This window comes from Rhipicephalus microplus, chromosome X, assembly GCF_043290135.1.
Source record: "Rhipicephalus microplus isolate Deutch F79 chromosome X, USDA_Rmic, whole genome shotgun sequence".
Classification (NCBI taxonomy): Eukaryota; Metazoa; Arthropoda; class Arachnida; order Ixodida; family Ixodidae; genus Rhipicephalus; species Rhipicephalus microplus.
In genome coordinates, this window is record NC_134710.1 from 357,243,002 (window position 1) to 357,260,180 (window position 17,179).

General features: G+C 48.0%; 1 protein-coding gene across 1 annotated transcript in view; it reads left to right on the forward strand.

The window, feature by feature from the left end:
• The window catches only part of LOC119161981 (uncharacterized), a 178,156-nt gene that overhangs the window by 154,698 nt on the left and 6,279 nt on the right, over window positions 1-17,179 (forward strand). The window contains exons 6-7 of the mRNA XM_037414471.2: window positions 14,132-14,416; window positions 15,913-15,947. Coding sequence (XP_037270368.2) covers window positions 14,132-14,416; window positions 15,913-15,947 — 320 coding nt within the window. The remainder of the gene's footprint in view (window positions 1-14,131; window positions 14,417-15,912; window positions 15,948-17,179) is intronic.

Sequence of the window (17,179 nt, forward strand, 5' to 3'; positions counted from 1 at the left end):
GTGCGCACTCAGACGAATCTGGCTTGTACGGAAGTATCGTGTCGATGCTGTGCGACGGGTGCCTTTCATATAATAAAGAAGGTGAAAAGCCAGTAGTGCTCTGAGGGGCGGCATTATATACGTAGGTGACGAAGGGTAGAATGGCATCCAAATTTGTGTGATCAGCGGTGACTTACTTGGAGAGCATGTCGCTGTGCGTACAGTTGATGCGTTCGGTGAGGCCCTTCGTCTGCGGGTGGTAAGCAGCAGACGTTGCGGTGAACAACGTTGCACTCTTTGATAATGGCTTTGACGACTTCAGACACAAAGATGCGGCCTCGATCACTGAGCAGTACCAGCCGACGTTTAGTGGAAGTGGCTCATACAAATCGATACCAACACGCCCAAACGGCCTGGCATGTAAAGCTTGCAGACTTACCGGCGACAGGTGCGTTGAAGTTTTGCGGCGCTGACAATCTATGCAGGCGCGAACGAATTTCTGCACGTAGTGGTACATGCCGCGCCGAAAGTACCGTTGGAGAACGCGGTGGTAAGTCTTCGATACCCCGGTGTGCGCACATTGCGGATCAGAATGAAAGAATTCGCATATGTCAGAGCGCAGACTATGGGGTATGACTAGTAGCCACTGGAGGCCGTCACCGTTGTAATTGCGTCGGTGGAGGAGGTCGTCGCGAACGGCGAAATGTTGAGCTTGACGACGCAACGCGCGAGTGTATGAAGCAGTCAGCAAGTCTATTAGCGAGGCAAGCCATTGATCCTTGCACTGTTCAGTAGCAATGGTATGAATGCTAATGGAAGAAATGGCAAGGTGAGAGGCCGAGTTGTGGGCATTGTCGGCAGGCAAGGCAGAGCGTGACAGAGCGTCGGTGTCAGCATGTTGCCTTTCGTTGCGGTACAGCACGCCGATGTCGTAGTCGTGCAGGCGAAGTGCCCACCGTGCAAGACGGCCTGAGGGATCTTCCAATGACGACAGCCAGCATAGTGCGTGATGGTCGGCGACGACATCAAATGGGCGACCCTACAAATAAGTTCGGAACTTTGTAAGGGCCCAGACGATTGCCAGACATTCTTTCTCAGCGACGGCGTAATTAGTCTCGTGTTTTTTAAGCTTGCATAGCCACGACATATTCCGGGAACCCTGGTTTACGCTGCGCAAAGACAGCGCCGAGGCTAGCAGCACTGGCGTTCGTGTGTACCCTGTAGGGGTCGTAGGGTTGTAGTGGCGGAGTATGGGAAGCAGCGTCAACAAACAACGGAGCGTTGTGAAAGCGTCGTCGCACTGTGATGACCACGAATGGAGAGGCCTGTTGTTTCCGAGTAGCTTCGTCAGCGGCGATATGATAGTCACAAAGTTTCGAATGAAGCGCCGAAAGTAGGAACACAGTCCTACGAAACTGCGCAGTTCCTTGACGGAGGTCGGCTTGAGGAACTCGGTCACGGCCCGAAGCTTGGCTGGATCAGGAAGACGGCGTAGCCGAGTATTGTCAGCTGCCGAGCTGCGATTCGGCACTTTTTTAGGTTCAGTTGCAGACTGGCGTCACTCAGACGCGTTAAAACATGCCGCAGGCGTTGAAGATGCGTTGATAAGTCCGTAGCAAAAACGATGATGTCATCGAGGTAGCACAGGCACGTGCGGCATTTTAGGTCACGCAGAACGGTATCCATCATGCTCTCAAAGGAGAAAGTAATCGGCTAAGTTGGCACAGCCCAAACGCCATGATGTTGAATTTGTGCAAACCATCGGAGGTGACAAAAGCGGTCTTCGATCGAGCGTCCTCAGCCATAGGTACTTGCCAGTACTCTGAGCGCAAATCGGGGGACGAACAAAATTCTGCTCCTTGCAGGCTGTCAATCGCGTCATCTACCCGTGGTAGTGGGTACACGTCCTTACGAGTGATCTTGTTGAGGTGTCGGTAATCCACACAGAACCGTCCTTCGCGACTAGAACGACATGAGACGTCCAGGGGCTGTTAGAAGGTCGAATAACATCGCGGCGAAGCATGTCGTCGACTTGCTCGTTGATTGCACGGCGTTCTGAGGGAGATAAGCGATATGGACGTTGCCACAGTGGTGGTTGTGCGCCTGTGTTTTTGCGATGCGTAACGGTGGATGTGTGGCCGAGAGAAGGTTGAGCGACATCGAAAGAAGAGCGGAATTCTTCCAACAGGCCCAGAAGCTGGCAACGTTGGCCCGGCGTAAGGTTGTCGGGAATGAAGGGACCGAATACAACACCGGATGATGAAGCAGATGTATAAACAGCACTGAGCGTACTGGAACTTGGGCAGTGCGTGTCATTGGGTTAATCCATAACTTGTGCATCTTCAATGGGTTTCACGCTGCCGAGACATTCCCCTCTCACCAACGTAACACTGTACGGGGATGAGTTCAGAACAAAAATAGTGGTGTTGCCGTGAGTGACTTGCATGGTCACGAAAGGAACCAGCAAGCCTTTTTTGATGAAAACATGATGGTGAGAGGAGTGCAATGGTGTCGGGAGGACTTGCGCAATAGACCTACACTGCCACGGACGAGTTTGCAGGCACTTGCGCGTCGTCTCTGGCGAGTAACTTACTTGCAGCAGATGGACTGTTGGCCGGCGTCAAAGAAGAGAGTTGTGTGAGCTCTATTTATGCTGGTGCGTAAGGAATAAAGGCATCGTTGCGGGAGAGAAAATTCAATCCTAGGATGACGTTGTGAGAGCATGAAGAAATTATGAATTCACAGCATACATCACGTCCTAAATCATGAGGCGGGCTGTGCACATCGCTTTAGGGTGAATGCTTTGGACGCTGGCTGTATGGAGGGAGAGCCCGGAAAGTGGCGTGGTCAGTTTGTGCAGTAATCGGCTACGTTTTGCGTCCATGACGGATTCGGCGCCTCCAGTATCTACAAAAGCAGGTGCACGAACACCATCCACAAGCACGTCTGTCACGTTCGATGGGCTTTCCTGAGGGCATCCGCAATTCGACAGTTTCGCAGCCCTTGCTTCGTGGACTGCGACGACTAGTTTTCCTGGTCACCCTCGAGTGGACGTGACCGCATCGGCGACTATAAGCGACGTCGCGGAGATGGTGAACGGCGGGTAGATGGACCGGGACGGGACGACGATGACACAGGCGGTGGTTGGTCATAAGAGTGGCTCGATTGGCTGGGAAAATTGGAGGCGACCTGCGGTTACTGCACACGATTGCAATAGCATGCTACAAACGCAACCACAAGCAAAGCAGATGGGCCATTAGTCAGAAGTGCGCCATCAGTTCGCGGGTTCCATCCATGTCGCAGAACGCGATGGGCGAGCCACCTGCTAATATGAGTGCATGATGGGTGGCACTCGGGGCACGTAGATGACGTCGTCGTATGTAGGCGGCACAGTTTCTTTGAAGGCCTGGGGCCTGGCGATGGTTTTGGTGTAACTAAGGGGGCCAGCCACAGAAATCGGTGGGGCTGGCCTGGCGACAACTTGGGCGTAGCTGAGTGGCGCAGATACAGGAGGCGGCTGGTAGTATTCAGGAACAACCTCCGTGATTTCCTGCTGAATGTCTCGGCGGAGGGGACGCAGAAGTGTACTCGGCAGCTGTTTTGCGGGGAAGCAAATGCTAGTAAAGAGACCTGGCGGGCAACTTTCTCACGCACGAATGACTTGATTTCGGCGAACAAGGTTGTGTGGTCAGGAACTGCTAAAAAGGCCGAGAGATCAGCGTTACGTGATGGCGGTCGACGGGTCATCAAGCACTGCCACCGCAGCTCGTCATAACTTTGGCACAGTGTAACGACCTCGGCCACAGTGCGAGGGTTCTTGGCCAGGAGCATGGTGAAGACATCGTAGGCGGTACCTTTTATGACATGCGTGATTTTGTGAGCTTCTGACATGTTCGCAACCACTTTCTTGCACAAGTCAAGGATGTCCTCGATGTAACTTGTGAAAGACTCGCCGGTCTGCTGTGCTCGTTCACGTAAACGCTGTTCGGCTTGCAGCTTACGAATGGCAGGATGGCTGAACACGTCGACGACGGTGGTTTTAAAAGCGGACCAAGTCGAAAAATCAGACGCCTGGTTATTGTACTACATGCCGGCCACAACCGCGAGGTAGAAAATCTTGTTGCCGAGTGTACCTGCCTCGTCATAATGATTGGGGATGCTCACGCGTTCGTATATTGCGAGCCAGTCCTCGACGTCGGTGCCATCCGCGCCGGTGAAGACAGGAGGGTCGCGGATGCGAGGGACACCGGGACATGGCGTCGTCGCAGAAGGAAGCGTTTGCTGAGCGGTGTCTTGGTGCATGGTAGAAGGTTCGGTACGGGATCTAAGCTCCAAGCGCATCGAATGCGGACCGAATGTGTTCGAAGGGCACAGCACTCTCCACCAAATTGTTAAGACGTTTATTGGCGGACACTCGGCGATGATGCACGACGGCGACAGACAATGCGGGGAAAGACTCTGTGCACGAGTTGCTCTTGTGTAAACTCGACAATTAGCGACAAACGTGTAAACTCGACAATTATCAAACACAATACTACACCACTCAGAAGGTATCCAGTAGAAGCCAAACAACGGGCACAAACGACAACACGTGCTATAATGCAATTCCATGCATTATCTAACCAAGACACTTGTTGACTAAAATGGCCCCGCCGCGGTGGTATATTGGCTAGGGTACTCGGCTGCTGACCCAAAGGTCGTGGTTTTGGATCCCGGCTGCGCCGGTTGCATTTCCGATGGAGGCGGAAATGTTGTAGGCCCGTGGGCTCAGATGAGGGTGCAGGTTAAAAAACCCCAGGTGGTCTAAATTTCCGGAGCCTTCCACTACGGCGTCTCTCATAATCAAATAGTGGTTTTGGGACGTTAAACACGACATGTCAATCAATCATTGTTGACTAAAATATTCGTCAAATGTATTCAGTCAAAAGTTCTTGGAACAAATCTTTAACGCTTCTCTTCAAGTAAAACACTCACAAAGTCCAGCGCTGGTTGTCGTCCTGCTGCGTCTGAAGTTTCTCTTCAAGGAAACTCTTGCGTTATCAACTAACCATATTTCAATAACTAAGATTCTTCTCCGGCAACACACGGCTACTCTTGCGCTACTACTGCTGGGTACTTTTTCATACACTGGCAGAAAACACTCACTTTATTTCCTGCTTTGTCACTGTAGGACAAGCCTTCGTCATCTGGCGGAAAACACATCTACTCCGCCAGTTGCTTATCTACGTTCGCCCTGGGTTCTCAATTACCAGGTGCACCGCACAGCCTGTGCACGTTAAAGACACCAGATGGCTGAAGTTTCTGGAGCCATTGACTCCTATCTACTCGCCTATCAGCGTGACTATCAGTCTGTGTTCGTTATATCAGCTTACGTTTGTTCTCAATTCGATTTATACATCTCAACAAACTAGCGTTTATGCGCCAACTCGTACAGTAAAACCTGTAACCAGATCCCAACAAGAGTGCCGAAAAAAATAGAGAAAAAATATGCAGGATGAACGGGTTTCGAGTCTTGGTCCTCTCCGTGCCAGCCCAGGGCTCTATCACTGAGCCAGGTGTCTTTTATTTCCCTCTTTATTAATAGCAGAGTCATGCCACAGCTCGAACACCAGTGCACAAAAACTCTACGCAAGCGTTCGGTCGGGTATTCACCGCATTTACATGTGCAATATAACTTGGTAGAAGGCTGAAATAACAACCATTCGTCACAGAATACGAATTGTGTAACCAGGCGTCACACAGTCTAAGCTGCGTTACCATGGTCATTGAGCGCTTCATACCCACAAAGAGCTCATCCATATAATTCATTTTCATAAGTCACCGAATTGATTATTGGAGTATTACGTACATTGCAAGCGTATACATCTTAGTAGCCCCAAGAAAGTTTGTAACGGGTTCTAGATTTGGGACTCTGCAGCTTTCGCTCTGCCTGCGCTGCTCTAGCGCACTGTAGCTGCACTTTTCGCGCAGGCCTGGCATTCTTTACAAGAGTAGCTCCTTAAACACGCCCACTGCCTTCACCACAGTCGCCGTCCCTGCGCCGGGCAAGTGCGCCCAGTGAAACAGGTACGCGCTTCTGGCGCAGCCGTAGCGCTGACGCAGCGGCAGGTGTAGGATTCCTCAATGCCCGCGCTTTCTCCGGCGCTTTGGAGGGTGGAGACAACCGCGTCGTCTGCTACGGAGCTCGCCATTACGATGCCCTCTCCGCAAACCCCCTATAGCCAAGACGGCCAGCCAATGAGCGTTCCACGGCTGCATACAGAGTTTGTTGCGTCAAAACGTGTAATACTCAAGCAACATATGTGAAATACAAAGTTTCTGATTTTTGTTTTTTCATCGGGAGTGTGAAGGTCTTGGATATCTAGTCTCTAGTCTTCATTTTTAGTGACATTAGCTACTGGAGTTGCTCGCAGTAGCAAAATATCATCGACTCAAGCCGCGTTAACACCTTCAATTAGCTTCTTTTTGGACTAGGCGCTAACTATTTATATAGGTTAAGGTTGTAAAACACCCGCACCTAAATCACATGACCTTTCCATGTTTCTGTGTGTTTTGTGCATTCCATGGAAGCTGTAAAAACAGTTTGCCATTTGCCAGCTGGCTGGAAGAAAAGAAAAAAGAGAAAAATCACAGCATATTCACGGAGTGTATGGTCATGTGGTGGGCGAAGTGTTTATCCGTGCTTTCATTCACGCGTCCGTCGGTACATCTATTCATACGTCCGTCCGCCCAGCATATTTACGGAGCACAGCATAGCACGGAGAGACGAACGCTTCGTTCCACACATCATCATTCATGATGAGTGGGCCAAACCGTACGTCCGTACGCCTGTTCTTGCTTCCATCCGTCTGTGCATCTGTATGTCTGTCCAACCGTGTGTCTGTCACTCATACTAGCGCCACATGCTGAGTGAGTCATACAACTAGGTGGTTACAAACCGGTCACAGATATGCATAAACAAACCCACGGCTTTAGAAGCTTCGCCCCTAAATCTGTGATTGCGTACCATATTTTCATATATTGTTCTTCAATTATTCAATATCTACCTCATTTACAGACCACACCCTGCAACTCACAATATATTTTACGTTGTTTTCATATCTTATACCTTACTGCAAACAGAAAATTGGCAAAAATTGTTGAAAACTTATACGTATCATGTGATTCACATGTGGACTTTATGGCATTATATCATGGCTCGAACGCAGACATTGACTTTGAAACCAGGTTTAGCGTATTTTCAATAGTAATATATTGTAAATTAGCAATTTTTAAGCGTTTATTGATATCAATAAAATGAAGCGACCAAACTGCTTTACAACAATGAGCAAGCAAATTGCATTTATTACTCAGCAATCGTGGATGCCACAGCTTTATTTGGACGATAACTTTATTATACTTCAAAAAACAAGCGTTGTAACGTACCGCAAGTTAACCGCAGCACGTATCTTGCTTCCACTTCTGCTGTTTCTTGTTCTTTTGAGCTGGTGCAGGTGAATGCACAGCTCTACTCGTGCATAACTTGATATCAAGATTTTTTTCCAGAGAATCCTTCTATTGCTGGCATGCTGCACGCTGCATTCCCCCCTTTTGATTGCATATTTAGCTACAGCTTTGAGAGGGGTCATCAGGGTGAACAGGTTATTTGCTCAAGACGTAATTTCTTTCAAGTACTCTTCACAGAATATGAGCGAGCTCATAACTTCACCGCTCGAATAACACAAGTTCTCGCCATCCTGAACATACTCATTCGGTGCAGTTAAATATGCGGGTTCGTGGCTCGCCGAGCCCTTCATTGCAGCCTTGCACTGTCCACAGTCCGTTTTCTTCAAGATTCTTTACACAAGAATTCCACCTATATGGTGCGAAATGCTGAATTCTATTGAGGTCCACGCCTCAATGAAGAGATTTTTCCCATCATCAATTTCCTTTTCAGCCTTTCCACGACACTCTATATTCTCTTGGGAAATTGTGTCAACCAGGTACTGTGAGTCATCATTTTCATAACTAGAGTTCGGCATGTGCAAAAACTTGCTGACGCATACACGCTTTCAAGCGCATTTCATGTCGTAAGCGTTAGGAACGGCGGCACGGACGGACGCACAGACGGACCAACGCACGAACAAATGCATGGATGGACGAATGAACGGACGCATGGACAGACGCACGCAGGTAAGCACGGACGGACTGATGGACGCTTCGGCCCACTCATCATCATTCACTCCGTGGATATGCTGTGACACCGTTTTAATTGACATGCAACGAGATGCAACTGACTACGACGACACGCGACCCCCAGCGTAAAGAGCTTAAAAAGAAATAGTTGAAGGCGCCGGCAGCAACAAGCGCACAGTGTATGCGCACATCTTAGAGCAATTGCAGCTTGTGTACAAGAAGCGATTGAGAACAACGCATTTTGTGCGATCCAAATTGAACGAGTTAAATGCGCATGTACACAGCATGCAAATGAACGTGTATTGCAACCGGTGCACTGGTGATCACAATTAAGCCCGATCAGTAACAAATTTCTCAAGTGATTGGCGTCATTCTGCAGCTGGTGTAAGAGAGTCCATCACATCAAGCTTTATCACGATCAAAAGTGCCCGTGTGACACCGCTTTAAGTTGTAGGTTGCCACTTCTCGCACTTGATCGTTACAAGCCACAAGAATCCCGTTTTCCGATGTTTCGGGAAACTGAACATCCTGTAGCCATTTCGCGAGTGGTTTGTGCACTGTGGCACGCAACACCCAGGCATTTTGCCCAAGAAAACGCCGCGCACGTGTCTCACTCAACCAGCCGCGACGAGACGAGGGGGGGGGGGGGGGGAGCCGAATGGCGGCTGCCGATCGAAAAGCGGCACTCACCCCTTGGAGGACTCCACCCTCTAATGGAGCGCGCGCATCGAGGAACCCTAGGCAGATGGCTCGCGCTGCGCCACGTGCGCCGCACATCGACTCGCTCAGTCGTTCCAACCACCGAGCGCAGCAAACTCTCTGCCCCCCTGCTCCCGACCCTACCACCTTCGTGAATGCCAGCAGCGGCATAGAATGCAGTAGTTCGCGTTCCATTTCCAAGGAGCTTCGCTCATCAGTTGTATTCGTACACGAAACAACTGCTAGTTTTTATTGATCACTGCAGTCCTGAATTACGAAGGTGTGCCAACACCTGTGCCCCCAAGCTCTTTCACAGGATGTTCTTCATATAAGTCCTTACTGAATTATAACTATTGATAACTCATACTTAAAACTACAAGATCAAGAGGCGTATTGTTGAGCACCGATTATGCAAAATATTGCTGTTAAAAGAGTTTGCACCGTGATCGGGAAAGCTCATTTTGCCCCAACGGACTCATTAGTTGACTAATCAGGCTCACTATGACTCAGGTCAGGCAGTGAGCCCGACTGAGTCAGGCTGAAAAAAAGTTCAGTGAGTACGAGGCCTAGTGAGTTCAGTTAAAGAAAATTTCAAGTCGGAGTCAGGGTAAGCTCTCTCAAATGTATTTTGAGTGAGTGTATGAGTGAGTGAGTGGGTGAGGAAGGGAGTTCCACCGTTCAGTGCCACTATTATTGCCTTCCGCTACAGCATGCCTCAAAATCCCCTTACCATCGAAAAATATTCCTTGCTAGGCTATGCATACTCTAGTACTCCATTATACGAGCCTACTGAAAAACAAGCTTTTCTTTCTTCCTGTGCAACATAACGAGTTGTCGAATCACCTTAGTAGTTGTTAGTCTCCTAGAACTCTCTCGTTTGCGCAGGAGTGTCGGTTTTGGGCCATAATGGCTTTTGAAGCGGTGCTTTCCAAAATACGTCCTTTATAAAGAGTGCTTCACCACCTTTTGTTTTATGAAACAAGGCATCTTTGCTCCGCAAGCAGCCAAATCATGTTCATTAACAGCCATGTTTTTTATGTGAAATATATGTAAGAAGCAATGCAGCAATGAAACATCTACAGCGGTAGTGAACTTCCTCCTTCGCATTTTTTTTTCTCGCGTGTTTCAATGAAAAATATTTCCTTTGGCACATGTAGTGGGCCACATAAAAATATTTTCCTTTTTTATGAAACCCTAAAGGCACTCTGAAGATATGCATCACTTTTCAAACCTTATTGCTTGCATCCCCCACTCCAGCTTCTCCTGCTATCAATAGCATAGAAGTGAGTTGTACCTCGAAGTGCAATTAGCATAGCTCTGCACAGGCTCTCCGCGACGCCACTGTGGAGAGCCCGTGCTGCTTTCATAAATATGAAAGCAGCACTGGCTCCTCTGTCATACTGCTGCTTTGTCATAAATATTAGATGGTGATATAGTGTGTTGCACAGAAAGGGACTCTATAGGCACAAAATTTAGATAAGCCATTCAATTTCGCGCTCCGTTTTTTCATCTACTTCAGTGAAAAACTCAAACTCTGTAATAAAGAACGAAAAAAAGTTAAATGGGATTAGCGCGCACATTTCAAGACGCTGTCAGTCTGTATCGTTCAATAGGGTGCCTTCTGAAAGTGAACCAACTGATTCTGGCGTTATCAAGGGGTCTGTTTCGGGCCTCTGCTTTTTCTAGTGTTTATAAACGACATCGTTAACGTTTCAACGAGTATTAGGTTGTATGCAGATGATTGCGTGCTGTATAAGATTGTGATTTGGGTACAGGATCAGGTGAAATTAGCAGGGGCAAATGTTCAATCATATCGAAAGAAAATGTTTTTTTAAGAATAACTAACAAAACTAAAGCACTGCCCTTCACATGATCTTCGGGGGACCAAGTTTTCATGGTTGAGCACTATAAGTACTTAATAATGCTAGTCACAAATGAACACTCCTGAAACACGCACATTGATAATGTAGTAGTCAATGCCTTAAGGAAGTGTTTCTTATAAGGCGCACACTCAAGCTATAGCTACCCCTCAAGTACGCTTGCTTACCTACAAGTTTGTTATCCACCCGGGCTAGAGTAGTCCGCAATAATTTGGGACCTGTTCACTAAATCTAACGTCGGAAACTAGAAGGAATAAAAAAATAGACTGTAGGATTCATTTACAACTCATTTGGACACAGCCCTTTCAGCGAATCGATAAAAGAAGAAAATTTACTTCTGGTTACTGGAAGAAACTGTTTTTGTACACTGAAGTTTTCATCAGTCGGTCAGTGGTCATTACAAAACTAACACATTACATATCTTAATTTCTTCTATAGGTTAAGGAACTAGAATGCAACATTCACAATTGCGTCCTTAATGCAATGAGTGAATTCTTTTAAATATTCTTTGTTTCCTCATATAATAAACGTATGGAATAACTTGTCTAACGAAGCCGTAATCAAAAAATCCTTGGTATGGTTTGAAGAGCACTGGATTTGAAGTGTTCGGTAACCTGTTCCGACTGCTTCGCCACTGTTGTATTGTCTTTTTTTGCCCAAATGTACGCTTTCTTTTTTTACCCCTCTCCTGCCTCGCCGCGGTGGACTAGTGGCTAAGGTGTTCGGCTCGAGGGATCGAATCCCGTCTGCGACGGTTGCATTTCCGATGGAGGCGAAAACGCTGTAGACCCGTGTGCTCATATTTGGGTGCACGTTAAAGAACCCCAGGTGGTCAAAAATTCCGCAGCCCTCCACTTCAGCGTTTCTCATAATCTAGGGTTGTTTTGGGACGTTAAACCCCACATATTAGTTAATGAATTGCGCCACTCTGCTATGGTCCAAGTTAGACCGCAGAGTTTATAAATAAATGTAATAAATAACTAAATCACTAAAAATTGAGACTTGAGTGGGATCAAGTCCCAAATTTTTATGGCGGCAAAATGCTAGAGGCTTGCGAGATTAGATTTTAGTTAATGTTAATAAACCTTGTTTGGTCGAAATTTCCGGGGCCCTCTGCTACGGTGCCTCTCTTAATTACAATGCCCTTTTTTGGAACTGAAAAGCTAACAACTGCCAAAACCTAATTACTGATTAGTTTTTACCTCTTTCTCCCTAACCCACCTTTTCCATTTGCGCCCTTTGATACATAACCTTTAAAAATGGGCCCCGTATCTACATGTTACGCTGCAAATGTTGTCGAAAGACGATAGTCATGCGTCTGGAGAGAGTGACCAAAATGTTTATTTGATGTTCATCGCAAGAAAATTGTGGATGGTATTCTGGAGGCGCTGCGTTAGAGTGACTCGAGCATGCAGCGGATGCAAACGAGCGTATCAATTCACGTCACACGTCAGACATGAGCGCTACCTGGCATTTATCCTGGAAAATGAAGCACATGGGGTGCACGCCCGTCTCTGAGGTGATATGGCGTAGAACGCAAGGCAACGGGTAGGTGCCACCACCGTGTCGTCTTAGCAAAGCGTTGGAAACACTTGCCTTTTAGTGCAAGCGTTGCGTGGTCAGCGCAGTGTGATAAACGCCATGGTCCTTACAATTACTCATGTATGCTTTTTCTAGCAAAATACATATACATATTATTGATGTGTTGTTATGGTGCCTGAGATATGCACAATATTCGCTTTTTAATTGAGAATTGCACAAGCATGAACGCTGAACCTTGAGCAATATCGGTGGGTGCTGCGGATGGGGTCGGCTGTTTGGAGTATCATTTGGTCACTTTGGTACCGTTTAGGGTACCGTTAAGGGCGGAAAAACAGACAAATGTAGACAGACAGGCAGATGGACTGACAGACCAAAATTTTTGTGTTGAAGGTACCCGAGAAAGTCTATCGTCTTTAAAAAACTTGGACCATCTCCCCGAAAGGAACTCTTATCTGATGCGAAGCAGCAGGGGTACGCACGGTGTTGACCGGGTTGAAACAAGCGTCGACGCGGGTGCTGGAAGAACGGTTTTAAGCGAAACTCCGTGGAGCGTTTACTCGAATAAACGACTTCGTAATTCGTGAACGTGCTCGGCTTCGCTAACGCTCGCAATGTCGGCCACGACAGGTTACGCGTAATCTGATCGGTAGATGTTTCAGCGGACGAAGGAGCATCGTCTTTCGACGTTCTCTCCATCGCAAATAAACGAGCCAAAAGAGGGCTTCCACTCGATGAGCGCTCGCTCGTTGGGAGCGGGGGAGAGGCTGGCGCGGGAGATAGGTGACACGTACATACATGTTTCAGCGCGTACGTTAGACGCGCGTCAGGTTTATCACGTGAACCGACGAGGTGGCAGTATTGCGAGCGGCGGTCGCCGTAACGTAGCGAGCGCATGGCAGGCGAGGGAGAGACGGGAGCGTGACGCCACTCGTATGGAGAGACAGCGTTACAGAGACTAGTCAAAGAGCTGTTTCGCATCTAAAAACTGCATCCCAAATATGCGGTATGTCAAGCAAACATAACACGTTCAGTTTTATTGCGAATGCACTGATATGGACACGCTCTACTGGATTTTGCCGCTGGTGTCGGCGTCGCCGTCACTCACCGTATATATATATATATATATATATATATATATATATATATATATATATATATATAAAATATGAAAACGCAAAAAAAACAAAAACATTCCACAAAACGACTCTGGTGCGCGGAATCGAACGTGGAGCTTCTGAAGTGAGAGTGCGAGGCGTTAACCGCCGAGCTACGAAGGAGCCCCCTCCTTCAACGTTCAAATGGCAAGCTATTCATATCTACCACTTATCGCTGGTGACGGGTATCTCGGGGGAACTCCCTTTCAGCATTACCAGCAAGATGGCTCAACGAGAGCGCGTGCCACATTGTCACGACGTGGCGGCTCGCGCTACCACCTTCCACACGCACTTTGCCCCGCGAGGAGGAGGTGGGAAGACGCTAACTTGCACGCTCTTATCTGGTGGGGGGATCGTACATCTTGGCGAACCTTGGGCTTTTAGTGGAATGATCCTGTTGTAGTTACCAGGCTCACAAAGGTCACTGCAATGATTGCCCAGTCTCGGTTTAAACAAAGGGCGCGCTTTTTAGACACAGCGAAGTAATAACTGAGGCGCTTATTCGCATTCATTTGTACCTGTATGTACGTTTCATGCATAATTTGTGCGCCAAAAACGTCGGGCGCGTTTTGATCTGCTCTCCATTCTGCACGTCCCCTTCCCATTTGTTGCTCTCGCGTTCATTGCTTTGCCTTTGCGGAAAGTTGACCTTTTTTCACACTCTATTTTCATTTCACCTCGTGTTTTAACCTTTCTTTTCAGGTTTACATTCAAACGCTGTTCGGGGACGTGCGTCGAAACGTTGTCGCGGCCTGGGCCCTCGCACACCGACAGTGACCGGTCGCATGCCAGCCGAACCGGTGGGTCACGTGCGCAACGGACCGCCACTGCCGATGCTTCGACCGGGTGTTCCACCGATGACTTCGACGAGGACGGCGTCATGGACAGCTTCATCAGCAGTTCGTTTGACAAGAGCGTCTGTTCTGCTGCCGCTGATCATCCCCCGCAAACCCGCAGCACTGGCACCAGCCTCGCCGAGAACGCTGGGTGGGCTCTATCATGCACCGTACTTAAAGTATCAATTTTAACGTTCGAGAACTTCAGTAGGTTCTAAGGAACGCCGTAGTTCGAGCGCCGCAGCTTAATTTTTAAACGCCTATTGTTTTTAAGGTGCAGTTATAGTGTAGCATATACGAGTGCGTGGTTATCTAGTGCGGTCGTCACTTCTCCCTAGCGGTACGATGTACCAGCTTCTAGTACACTGTACCCTGGAGGCGTGTGTATCCAGCCGATCTTGGTGATGTGATGGCGTCCGGGGCAACGACTAATGGATACAACAATATTTACTAAATACAATATTCGTACTTCGTTACCTGTGTCCAACTCGTTCGCGATCTAATTTTTTTCGAGATGTTTCATATAAATATCTATTCGAGAAAATGAAGGCGCGGATAATTTTAAAGGTCGCCGAACGCATTGCCGTGAAGAATTAACCATATGCGTGTTTTCCTGCGTTTATTCCAATGAGCAAAAAATATTGGAAATGGAGATGCCGTGGTACTTCTGGAACAGATTACGTCACCTACACCTGCAGCTAGCGCACTGACGAACGTACAGAACTCCACACCCTAAATTAAAAAACTGAAGCGGCGCGCTCCGGACTGTTCGGGTGGCGCTTGGGTGGTTGGGATAGGGTACATTTGTGCGTGCACCATTGGCGGCTACGCTTACCCTAATTTAATGCATCTCAAAACACGTGTCACCGGTAGGCACCATTCGCTCGGTCCTAAGGATGCCGTTCCAGAGCACATTCTGAGACAGTGAAGCCCTGTACATTGTATTTTATTGTAATGCAGCAAAGCGAACGCGTACCGCCTATGAGAGACATGCGTAAAAACATGAGTGCATCGTAATCCACAAAAGCACAGGGAGTACCGGCAGAGCGGATCCCGCACGTCACTATATCCTTTGTGATTGCAGCGCTGTGCACTAAGCTACGCTACACCGGTAAAGCGAAGCATTCATTGTATTAGTGAAAATGGGCACCCTAAGTCAACTTTGCCATAAATGTTCAGATTGACTCACTCAGACCTGGTACGAATACGTACACTCTCTAGTGATGTTCCTCGCCAAACAAATGTTCGTCAAACGGTTGATTATATTCTCACACGTTAAGGCAATGTCGCGCGTTAAACTATTCATGCAACGTGTCAGCCTGTTGTCTTCCCAACGAAACTAAATTTTCACTGAATGTTATCTACAGGTAATTCCACAATAGTTGTCCTCCAACAGGCGCTGGGTCACTCGCCCATAAAATTAAGTTTTCCGTCAAGCTTGAGTGCTAATGCTGCTGCAAAGGAAGAGGTTAAGGCTGGCAATCTGTTCAGAATTACGTTTAATATCTGGGCTACAATGCTTTTTCGATAACGCAACATTAAGTTTCGGTCTAAAGCCTACACACACGTTTTTGCCTACTTTGCCTCTTTTCCATTTTTTATAACAAAACTAACACGCAGCTTTTTCTTTCTTTTCTCGTTTTTCAGCACCACGAAAGATGGCAGAGCAACCAATATCAGAGGTAAGAACGAATACTGTGAAACGGCACCTCACGCTCATTTTCAAGTTTGAAAAGATATGTAACCCAAAAGCAGGCCTGCATGCAGTTTTTTTTTTTTAAACTGCCACACTCGACATTAAAAGCCATAGACTTCCTATGAGATGTGCTATTGGCCGTCTTATCAGATGCCCTATCGGCAGTTATCAGCAGACCCAGGAAATGTAATGGTCCCGGCCTTGTCAACAAAAGAGACCGCTCCCTGCGCTCCTATACAGGACGCTCGAGCACACAGGGGCGTCAGAGCTAGACGCATCAAGTACCGGTGGCTTCAGCGGTACGTTGAAAACGTCGTCATCCCAAACCCAAGTTCCACGGTGTATGATAGATGTTCACGGGTGTGGATTGGAGTTGTTTCATCGATTGCGCAGCGCAAACTGCTCTAGATGGTATCGGGGCGTCCACCACTAGCACGGCCATTGACAGACGCTGACGCGCAAAGTGGCCCTATAGACTGTGTCAATAGAGAGAGTGAGTGTTGCTACATTCAACGTCGAATTGTCTCTATTGGTCCGAGTGACGGTGCACGTAGTGCGACGGCAATGTTGTGGTAATTGTCGAAGCCTCAGATCTCGTCCGTTTGCTCTTGAGCGTCAGCTGCTCATGAGGACCGATATTGGGAACTGCAGGAAGTGCACTGAACACTGCAGATTAACAGGAAGGGGCGTCAAAATAGGTCTCTGAAAAAACTTTTCATGGCCCATGCAGAACAGCATACATGTGCAGGGTGCCAAGATGGTTGTGTGCTCGCGTGTCCACAAAGGCATAAACGCCGTCTGATTTACCTGTGGTGAACTAGGTGCGCAGTCCTCCAGATTTTTCATTATGGTTGCAGCATTATGCAAGTTTTGCCGCGGCTGTTTATGGGCTCTAACTTCTCTTGCGGTAGAACGTATGACTTCAGGCTGGAGGTTGGTGCGGCAGCAAGATGATGCGGGCGTCTCTCATAATCATATGGTGGTTTTGGGACGTTAAACCCCACAAATCAATCAGCAAGATGATGCAGCTCAACCGGAAGGGCGTTGAGCAGCATATGGGGTGCATCAGCAGCTGTGTGGTGCACTCTAAGGCAAAAGGCTGTTAAAAGGGTGTGTGGTTCGTCCTTTCGGGGACTAATGTGGCTGCCACAACCATTACTCCATTTAAGGACTAACGGCACCGGGTCTAACAGTTAGTTCACATAGCCGAACTCAAGG